Genomic DNA, 11,183 nt, shown 5'->3' with positions numbered 1-11,183 from the left:
ATAACTCAATTACAAGTCTTTTGTGTAAAATCTAATTTTTAATTTTTAAAAATTAAAAAAAATGTAAAATGTACAAGATCAATTGCTCAATGACAACTTTTTTAATGCAAAAGTTTAATTAACAGCGTTCAAAAGTATATAAAATTCTTTGAATGAGTCAGTTGAGAAGCTTTTTTCAGGAGAAAAATAATAATTGAGAAAATAAAAAAAATATTTTTTTTTCCAAATTAATTTAAGAAACTCCAAGTGTTATTTTAATTTCATACATCCCTTCATCCATACCGTGAGATTCACGAGTCCTTATTATAATAGTAAATAAGTTACTCAATGTTACATTGAATATTCATGGTACTTTTTTCATGATTCCTCTGTTCTTTCTCCAAGAGCTCATCTCATATATATGCCATGAAGCCACCAACATCACACTAACACAAAACTTCCCACTCTTCATTGGATCTACCATTCTACAACCATCTTCTCCACTGATCTGTTTCTCTCTCTAAAGGTACCTGCATTTCTCCTTTCTTTCTGCACTCATTTCAGTATGCTGTTCAGTTTCTCTCTTTTTTATTTTTTCTTTGTGATTCTTTTGCACTAAAAATTTGATTTTGATTGGAATTTTGAGGACCCTTAAGCTGTTTTGATCTGGGTTTTTCTTGTTTTATGTTGAAGCAATGGCCCGCAAGAAGATAAGAGAGTATGACTCCAAGAGGTTGTTGAAGGAGCACTTTAAAAGACTCTCTGGCCAGGACTTGCCCATCAAGTCTGCACAAGTAAGCATTATCTTAGTTTCTTTTTTTTTATTATATTAAAATTAGTAATGAATGAACACTGTTGAATATATAAATGTATAATTTAAATTGTGATGAGGGATTATTTTTTATTATTGATAATTTATTTAGAAAACTGTGAAAGCAAATCAGATACAGAAGTAGAGGGAGTGAAAACTTCACTCTCAATTTGTTTTATGATTTATAATAAGGAAGTAAATTTCCAAAATAGTTTATGTTGGCTTGGCTGTGAATCTTATACCTTAAAAATTCTGATGGGTTTTGTAATCCTTTGCTTGATTATAGGATTCTGTTTATCTGAAGCCAATGTAATATCTCAAACACCTTCTAAATTCTGTCCTAGATAGTGATAGCTAGTAAATCTGGTGATTGAACTTCCAACTAGTGTTACTTTGCCTATGGTCACATAATTGCACTGCATTAATCCGATAATGATCTTCAAATCTTACAGCTTATTGTTAATATGGTGTGTCTTCATATGACAATTTAATCACTGTTTTAAAGCTGAGTAAGACTATATGATGTGTAACTGATTTGTGGAAAATAAATTTGCGTCTTACTAGTCAACCAGTGCAGTGTGCATATCAAACATGAATAATAAATTTGTTGTGTTCTATTTTTCAGGTTACAGAATCCACTGATTTTAATGAACTACCTGAGAAGGAACCATGGCTTTTATCTTCAAAATTGGTTGTGAAACCAGACATGCTATTCGGAAAGCGTGGCAAAAGTGGTTTGGTTGCCTTGAATTTGGATTTGGCAGAAGTTGCTTCTTTTGTGAAAGAGCGTCTTGGCAAAGAGGTGTTTTTTCCCCGTTTGTCCTTCCAAACCTTAACTTATTTTTCCTTTCTCTTAATCACCAATCACCATTTCTTTTTACTTTCTGTCTACTCTTGAAGTGTTTATTTATATATTTGTTGATCATGTAGGTTGAGATGAGTGGATGCAAAGGGCCCATAACAACTTTCATTGTTGAACCTTTTATCCCTCACAATGAAGAGTTTTACCTTAACATTGTCTCAGAGAGACTAGGGAACAGTATAAGCTTTTCTGAATGTGGAGGAATTGAAATTGAGGAGAACTGGGATAAGGTACCAAAATTTACTTTTACCTTACATATAAATTATTTCAAGTAAATTCTTCTCACATCTTCCTTGTAATTCCCATAAGCTACAAAGTGGTTTGTTCATATTTCAGGTCAAGACTGTATTTATGCCAACAGGACTGTCTCTTACACCTGAGAGTATTGCTCCACTTGTTGCAACACTTCCCTTAGAGGTATGTTAATCTTAGTCATTTTTTAGATTTTTAATAAGATAATTACTTTTTTGGTTATTCAGTAGGACCACGGGATTGAATACACATTTTGTTTCAATTACTTATAAGTGCTTCATTCATGCTTACAGATCAGGGGAGAAGTTGAGGAATTCCTCAAGGTGATTTACACTCTATTTCAAGGTATATTACATAATATACTTTTACTAACATTAGATGTGCTTATGAAGAAAAGTTCATTGATGGTTGTATTTAAAGTTACAGTTTTAAACATTTTCTTTTCTTATTTTATTTGTCTTCTGTTAGACCTGGATTTCACTTTCTTGGAGATGAATCCTTTCACTTTGGTCAATGGAAAGCCTTATCCTCTGGACATGAGAGGCGAACTTGATGACACTGCTGCTTTCAAGAACTTCAAGAAGTGAGTTTTTCCTCTAAAGAATATCAACTGTTATTTATAGGATGAATATCGTGTCTCTTGACTCTAATTCATCATGTATAATTAAATAATGTTTAATAGTAAAAAAGAAAAAGTGAACCATGCAAGTTATTCTTATTTACAGATGGGGAAACATCGAATTTCCATTGCCATTTGGAAGGGTAATGAGCAGTACAGAGGCTTTCATTCATGGATTAGATGAAAAGGTGAACAAAAAATTACTACTTCTAATAATCATGAATTCATGGAACTACAAATTATGTTTCTTAACAATGTTATGTTGTTTGTTTATTTTCTTCTCCCAGACAAGTGCATCTTTAAAATTCACAGTTTTAAACCCGATGGGCCGAATTTGGACAATGGTAGCTGGGGGAGGTGCTAGTGTGATCTATGCTGATACGGTGTGTTTATATTACTTTAGAAGTTAAATTCAGAGCTAATTATGTTATATTGTAACATTAAGCAAAAGACTCTTTCTTACATACTAATTTATTAAAACAGGTAGGTGATCTTGGTTATGCTCCTGAGCTAGGAAATTATGCAGAATATAGTGGTGCGCCAAAGGAAGATGAGGTCCTGCAGTATGCCAGGGTTGTGATTGATGTAATTATCTCAAACATTAGTGATGTATATTTATCATCAATTTATGGATACAATACATGATCATACATTCCTTGTTTGGAGTGTGTGAAAACGGCTTATCAAATGGATGCTACTTTGTAACATGATATAGTGATTGTTTCTCTCTATGGAAATCTCTTTGCAGTGTGCAACTTCAAATCCTGATGACCAAAAGCGAGCCCTTGTGATAGGTGGAGGAATAGCTAACTTTACTGATGTTGCTGCTACATTCAGCGGCATAATCCGCGCTCTGAAGGAGAAGGTGAGAACATATATCATCATGAAGCTTTTTTCATGCCATATTAATTTGCTCATGGTAGAGTTAATTGATTGCTGACTTATTACAAACCAGGAACAAAAGCTAAAAGAAGCAAAGATGCACATCTATGTGAGGAGGGGTGGTCCCAACTACCAGAGTGGTTTGGCAAAAATGAGGGCCCTTGGAGAGGAGATTGGCATTCCCATTGAGGTTATATAACAAAATGATGCCATTATCGATTGCATTGAGAAACCATCTGAACTTATTTTTCTTATCTATATTTTGGTATCTTTGCAGGTTTATGGACCTGAAGCAACAATGACTGGTATATGCAAACAGGCAATCCAATACATCACTGCTGCTGCTTAATTATCCATTCTTAGGCCAGTGTGAACTTCTTTTACAAGTATTGTCATGGCTGATTTGAAGAGATTTTTCTCTGTCCAACTCTCAGAAATTATTGCTTTGGTGAGTTAGAGTGCAGGCTGTTATAAATTAGTCATCCAATAAAGTGGTCAAGAATGTTTTGTATCTTCCAGAATTCTGATAGTACATTAGTGACACCATAAAATGTTACAAGTGTAATTGTTTTATGTTAAGTCAAACTACAATTTCATGGTTCACTGATTTACTTCATTAACTAAATTGTTTTTCTTTCCATTTGTGAGAACTTAAATTCTGCTTGAAAGGGTATCTCAGCAAGCTTGTTTAGATATATGCAATTATGAGTAAAATATAAGTCCGGCTTCAATTATAAGTAACTCAAACTCATATAACACATTAGAATTATATTTTATCAATAAAGAAACTCATGAAATGTAGCTAAACAATTCCCATTGTGGATGATGTTGAAATTTGTCATTCTACTTTTTGTTTTCTACAGTCTGTAATAGAAGCTTTTCCAAATTCTCTGAAGAGAACAAAAGGGCATGCTTGAGTTATTTTGATTGATAATATACCCACCAAACCGTTATGACAAAGCTTTAGAAAAATCAAAACTAAAAAAGTGTAAAAGAAATTTCAAATATGATAAACATAAATTTGGAATAGGGTTTTTTAGTCTACCAGGATGTGTCCCCACACTCAGTGGATGGTACTAATTCTCCAGCTGGGGTATCTTATGACCTAAACATTCCTTGCCACAAGGAAATGCTGAGATTCAAATCATATAACATAATAGCTTGTTAAAAGTAAATTCATTTCTTTCATATTTTACTCTTATAAAAACTTTTTGGAAAAGTTTCTCCAAAATTCTAACACTAATAAAATTAGTTTATGCAATGTTAAAATGCAACGCACAAAAGAGGAAACTTAATCCGCTGTAAAACTCACTGTAAATTCATTGAATGCGAAGGCTATTAAATAGCCGTGTACAAACGCAATAATACTGGACTGAATAAAAACAGGAACGAAAAATAACAATAGCCAAATATGTGGACCGAGCTGCTACAGTTCAACCGAAAACAACGAATAAAACCAGCCATTAACTACTGAATTGTTACAATAAACGAAATATAAACGCCTAACCACTGACTGAGCTGCTACAGTAAAGGCAAAAAAACTATCCAGATTTAGTGGAAAAAAAAACAAGACTCCTACAAAATTACAAAAGTACATTTTCTTAATTTAAATTTATCTAATAAAATTCTCCCATAAACTTAAATTCTTTCTTTTTTTCGTCCTCATCACTCCTTCCTTAATTTTTTCTTGGATAAAATGAAAATGAACGTCAATATGCTAGCTTCTCTCATAGTTTATTATGTTCTTTGTTAGCTCGATCACTGATTTATTATCTACTCGGATTAACGCCTTCTCTTCTTACATTATTTACAAATTCCGTAGCAAGTTTATAAGCTAGATTGCATATCGGATACTTTAAGATGCTGCCATATATTCAGCTTTACACATTGATAGTGTCACAATGGGTTGTTTCTTTGAGAGCCAATTAAATGTTGTATTTCTCATGAAGAATACATAATAATGAGTCTCTTCTGGTCATCTACATCTCCTCACCAATCACTGTCCCAATACCCACTAAGCCTGTAGATGTCTAACTTAGTGTACAATTCCTTTTGATGCTGGTTCATCAAAATCAGAAGGTAAAGAAGAAATCTAGTTTCAGTTTGAGTATAAAATATAGTTATTATTTCAAGCATCATAATAGCTTCAAAGAAAGAAATTAAAATCAAGCATAAAGTATGATGTACATTAGGATAAGCTCATTTTTCCTGCTTAGCTGCTTCCAATAAAATTAAGTCATGTCAGATTGTTCAAAGTTGAGGCCTTGCAAAGCTTGTATAGAAGAGTTTTGAACAGCTGATTTTGCTAGTTAACAGAGAATTACCAGGGTAGTCTAAATTGTTGTTAAAAAAGATTTGGTGAGGTCACAATGCCAAGTGTTGCTTCTTCTTCAAGAGGTGGTGACTGCTTCAGAGCTTCTTCAGTGTTGCTTTCAAGTGTGGTTGAAGACTTACTGTGTTGGTAGCCATCTGAACCTCATAACAAAGAACCCCATCAACTACCTTAAAACTTCTTCTTATCTCTTTAACCTGGGTAGAGTGGTATCAAGTATTTTAGGCACTGATGTCAATTAAATCTTGTTTTAGTTAGAATTTAGCATAATACATTGTTTGAGCTTGAATTTTGAATATTTTCATTTCTTTAGTTAGAATTAACATCTTTGTTTACTATTACTTTTCTTTTATGTTTTCCTTAATTAAGAGAGTAACTTTCTCTAATTCTAAAAGTGGGCCCAAGCCCTTGAGAGCTATTAGATTTTATTATATTTAACTTTTGTTCTTTTTTATTTTCTCTTGAACTATCTTCCATTGATTTTATCTATGAGAAGCTTTAAACGATCATTTTTCATAACCATAAACAGCAAAGGAATGACTGGAAAGGGATCTTAATCGTAGGACTTCAATCACCATAATAGGCTTAAATCCTTTGAGAAAGCAATAGATTGAAAAAATGCTTCATGTAACTACGTAAATGGGTAAATCTTTTAAATTTAAAATTCAGTGTTTTCTATTGAAGTCGTGCTTCAAAGCATTTTCAAATCGTGCTACATGGCACAATTTTTTTTTTTGACAAATGTAGAAACCACAAATTTGTGTACAAGTTGTGTCTTACAAATGTATCGAATATAAGTCAACCCCAAGACCTAGAAGACAAATAAAAAGATTAACTTATAGCACCACCTTACAATTTTTTGTTTACATTTCCTTAACAATGTTATTGTTAAAATTTTATTTTCATTTGAATTTGGTTTACTTGATCAAGAGTTTAATTTACTGCTATTTTTTTATTTGCTCAAATTTCATTCAAATAATAAATAATATGATTAAAATTAATTGATTAACCAAATTATCTAAAAATATAAAAAAGGTCCCTATCAAATAAATAAAAAGTACATAACCTAACAAAAGTAAAAGAAAATAAAACAACATTAAAAAATACAATTACAAACAATTATATCAAAGTAATAAGCTAAACTTTTGTTTTATTATAGTTTATTTTCAAAATCAAATCCTATTCGGGCCCTCCAATTACCATTCTTTAAAATAATAATAAAACCAAAATCATGCCATAAAAGCACGATTTTAACAAATAAAAACCATGCCTTAAAAAATTATTTTCACATAAAAAAAAAAGGAAGCAACCATTGCTATGAAACACAATTTAAAATAAAGAGAGAAGTTTTGTTTTGAAATACAGCATCAATAAAAAAAAATTGATCCAAAATTCGTGCTTGAAAGCACAACTATTACATTTTAAAATTGTGCTTGCACCCATGTTTGTAAATTTTAAACATTTATATAATTATATAGTGCAAAATTGCACCAATTAAAAAACAAAACACTCACGAGAACTGGGGTTATTCTTAGGTTAAATCATCTTTAAAGAGAGTAAAAAGATTATGAAGATAAAGAAGTATGCCAATAAAAAGTCTTGGTGTAAAACTTGACCCTCGAGGTTTTTTTCTATTAAATTAATCCAAATTAAATTGCATTCTTGCTTTGATTCTAAATTTCCTCCTTGAATTCTCTATTCTGAACTGAAAACTCAGTTTAGTTATTTATCCCTTAGATTAAATTAATTAGAGATGACTACCAAATCAAGCATGTGGTTCTTGTAGATTCAATGTCATTACTTAGAAGAACATACATTTTCAGCTTTCACATACCACGTAGCAATACCACATAAGAGTGAGAAATGAGACATTCCAACTTTCTTCTTTAATCAACGTAGTAAGGTTGGTAGCAAGGTGTTTCCTTAATCCAACATAGTTATCTAATTTGTTTTACCATTGGGGTATAGAGTGAAGTATGACAAAGTATTTCCTACAGTAAACATAACATACCATCTAAGGAGAGAATAAAGAAGCAATGATAACAATCTGCATGATAACATTACATAAAAATCTTTTGCCAAAAGGTAACAACCAAAATGAGGTATTACTTCAATGGGGGTTATTATTAGTCAGTGATTCATAAATTTATTTAAAATACATGTAAAATGAAAAGCACATTGAATGATTTCATCTACCAAATGTTCAGAAGTCCTCACCCGACTTCCCTCTATTTCTGTAGATTTCTGTTTACTAATCATTGTTGTCACAACAACAAAAAGTCTTTATCTCATTAGATGAGATTCACTATATGGACTGCAATACGCCTTTAGGCTCAACTAGATTAAATTCGGAAGCATATTATTAACCATAAAAATCTGTCTAAACAGTTATTTTCAATGTCCTTGATCTCCCTTTCTATCTTTTTGCAAAGCTGAAAAAATGTAATCTATTCTCATCGTTAATGCTTCCATTGACTTTCTTTTCACGTGTTCAAACCAACAAAATCAATTTTCTATTATTTTTCCCAAGTAAATGTCACAAATTTCTTCTAGTTCACAATTAGTTTGTATTCTATCAATTTTTGTGTGACCACACATCCAGCTTAATATTCAATACCATAATGTATAGTTGTATAGACAAGAATGCAATAAAGCTTTCATGAGTTTGTTATACTTGAGATATGAAATAGATCCCTGTTGCCTTTCTCCATTTTATCCATTATATTGTGTGCTACATCTTTATTAAGTCCTCCATTATTTGTAATATTAATTAATTCTGGGTATTAAACTTAGAAAAACGTGTCATAACATCTTATTGCTGTTTTACTTATAATTGTTTTCTCTTATATCTAGCTAAAATTGCAATGCATATACTGTGTCTTGTTCCTACACAAATAAAAGTCCTTTGCTTTCAAAGTTTGTCTCCAAAGCTTAAGTTTAGAGCTAACATCTTCTTTTGATTCCTCAATCCACACTATATCATCCAAAACAAGTATGTAATTAAGGACAGTCTTATGTTGACCCTGGTAACCACATCCAAGATTAGATTAACCATGTTAGGACTTGAAATTGAGCCATGATGTAATCCAATTCTTATAGAAAAGACTTTAGCCTCACCACCAAGTTCTCTCACTAATAATTATCCATCACATGTTTTAGTCATGGACTACTTTTCCAAAGGCTTCCACATAGCTTCATTTGATACTCGATTCCAAGCTTTTTCCAAGTCAATAAAAACTATATGTAGGCATTTTTCTTCACCATTATCCATCCTCTTAAAGATTTCTTTTATCTCCAACACGAATTCTACAACATGAATCTAAACTTTATTCATCCTCATAAATTTCTAGTGCTTCCATATTATAAGTCAATCCTTGTTCATCACATAAAAACCATAATCCTCACAGATGATTATAAAAAAATTTCTTAAGAAACATTTACAATACAACTTTTTTGACACATTCATATTATCAGAAGATGCCTCACTAAGAAGGTTGTTTTTTAAATGTAACATATAAGAAACAATCCAATCATTGTCAGAGTGTAATGTATGTGAACAATGCAATCATAAGCATGAGACATCAACATCAGTATTGTTGCATTTGGCAATACTAATTTAGATTACCTTAGAAGCATTCCCCACCATTTCACTCTGAAGTTGTATCACATTCTCTTCAAAGCTGTATGTCCCTTTCTGGAAGCACAATGTCAAATGACACCTTAATAGCAGAGAGGGGAACTAGAAGGGAATAAAAAATGAAAGGCAAGAAAGTAACTAACCCCATGGACCTAGAAGCAATGAAATGATCAAGACCTTTATGTTTAAACAGTTAAATTAAGGAAGAAAGCTATAAATCAAACATATATTTGGAAGAATATATCAACATGACAAGAAAAACAGTGTATACATAACGCATTGCATAACTTATGCATCAATGCATATAGAGGGAAATTTATTGCAAGCAACTGGGTATAATAGATTGAATGCAATGTTTGGAAAATTGGGACTCAAAACGTAGCAGAAGTGGACTGTTTTGCCATAGAGTTTATTTGGAGCAAAATACAGAATAATTGGAGCAAAGTACAAAATAATAAACATGTGCCTGTTGTTTGACAAGTAACAAAAAAAGTCAAGGATTGAGGTTGATCCAAAGGGTATTACTCATCAAAATTAAATCAATTCCCAAAATTTCATATTCAAATAGAGTTGTCTCAAAATTTAAACTGAGGAGTTATGCATATTAAGAGTCCATGGAGCTTCTAAACCCACCCCATTCCTATAGCATACGGATTATACAGACACAAGTATGAAGCCAATTGGTCAAACAGTGTATCCGTAACAAAAACCAAATCAAATTGAAAAATAGTACCTGAACTTCCACAAGACCATTGCTTTGAGCAATCACAACTTCAATGGTGCCATCAGGTTTAGGACGCCAGTATCCACTCTCACCGTGCATAGGCTCTCCAGAGCTGAGTTTCCATGTCTTCTGAGTGTACCCTATCACAGGCTATACCCATTTCACACACAACCAAACCAAATAAACAGAATCAGTTCACAACCACCCGCAAAAGAAGAGAAACAAGATGAATTAAACTGAAGTCCTCAGCATATATCATCATAAATGGTTAAAAGAAGAATGTAATCGAAAAACACAAATAATGTAAATTTAATAGTTCATTGCCATATAATTAGAAGTCATTTACTTTTCTGTACTTTAAACATCATGTTTCGGATAATCCTTAAATTTTCTTTGCCTGAGTGAGAATTGTATTTTACCATAAACAATCTTACTAGTCACATATAAAGGGCGAAATTGTTCCTTAGCATATTCCGGATCTGAACTAGTACTACTGGATAAACTGAAACAACATCGTACTAGTTGATTTACTTTTGAATTGATTGACCATGTAAGCTAATGGTGTATTAAAATAAAATTCTTAAAAAAACAAAAACAACCCAGTAAATAAAAAGAGAACTTCAAGGGACCCAGATAGTGTTTATGGAGAAAGAGACAGGAAAACCTTGTTGGGGGAATGGGAGAAGAAAAGCTCTTCGCCATAGGAGAAGGAATGTATAGTGGGGAAGCCTCCTTCTCCTTGGCCCCTCCAAGTGCCCAGAAGGAAGGAGAGCGGTGCCACCGCGGGGTGTATCACAGGCGGTGATGTTGCCGGCGTCGGAGAATTCTTTTCAGCATCCATCTCTGTTTTTCTTTGGAAAATGTTTATGTGAACCCAATTATTGTAGAATCCAAAATGGGCTATTTGGATTTATTGCTGTAACTTAACTTGTGTGTTACTTTGTTCTGTGTTTACGAAGGAGATGATAGCTAGATAGACGTCCAAAAGCTGGTGACTTTCTAAAAAAAGAACATATCTACTATATAAATTAAAATTTATATAAATATAATTAAAATTTAACATAAATATTTTATTTTGTAATAAT

General features: G+C 32.2%; 2 protein-coding genes across 4 annotated transcripts; one reads left to right on the top strand and one right to left on the bottom strand.

Annotated features, from left to right (window-relative positions):
- The first annotated feature begins 328 nt into the window (after positions 1 to 328).
- On the top strand, positions 329 to 4,045 carry LOC124839205 (ATP-citrate synthase alpha chain protein 1-like). The gene is made up of 13 exons (XM_047314949.2): positions 329 to 505; positions 673 to 773; positions 1,416 to 1,592; positions 1,721 to 1,882; positions 1,989 to 2,069; positions 2,198 to 2,249; positions 2,373 to 2,487; positions 2,630 to 2,711; positions 2,811 to 2,906; positions 3,007 to 3,108; positions 3,272 to 3,388; positions 3,479 to 3,595; positions 3,683 to 4,045. The coding sequence occupies exons 2-13, from the start codon at positions 675 to 677 to the stop codon at positions 3,752 to 3,754; spliced, it is 1,272 nt and encodes a 423-aa protein (XP_047170905.1). The 5' UTR covers positions 329 to 505; positions 673 to 674; the 3' UTR covers positions 3,755 to 4,045.
- Positions 4,046 to 5,251: 1,206 nt separating this feature from the next.
- LOC124839207 (nitrobindin heme-binding domain protein) lies at positions 5,252 to 11,085 on the bottom strand. Of its 3 annotated transcripts, XR_015784744.1 has the most exons (5): positions 10,763 to 11,085; positions 10,108 to 10,248; positions 9,363 to 9,476; positions 5,730 to 5,934; positions 5,252 to 5,463 (listed from the first exon to the last, which is right to left on the bottom strand). XR_015784744.1 is itself a non-coding variant. In XM_088108552.1 (4 exons), exons 1-4 carry the CDS (start codon positions 10,937 to 10,939, stop codon positions 5,815 to 5,817), a joined length of 552 nt encoding a protein of 183 aa, XP_087964678.1. In that variant the 5' UTR covers positions 10,940 to 11,085; the 3' UTR covers positions 5,486 to 5,814. The 3 variants fall into 3 exon arrangements, 2 of the variants coding, with proteins under 2 accessions (XP_087964678.1, XP_047170908.1); XM_088108552.1 differs by lacking the exon at positions 5,252 to 5,463 and having other exon boundaries at positions 5,486 to 5,934; XM_047314952.2 differs by lacking the exon at positions 5,252 to 5,463 and having other exon boundaries at positions 5,486 to 5,934; positions 9,363 to 9,431.
- Between the last annotated feature and the right edge of the window lie 98 nt (positions 11,086 to 11,183).

Source organism: Vigna umbellata, chromosome 3 (assembly GCF_029865625.1).
Source record: "Vigna umbellata cultivar VRB3 chromosome 3, Vumbellata_1.0, whole genome shotgun sequence".
Lineage (NCBI taxonomy): Eukaryota > Viridiplantae > Streptophyta > Magnoliopsida > Fabales > Fabaceae > Vigna > Vigna umbellata.
This window is presented reverse-complemented; position numbering and strand designations above follow the sequence as displayed.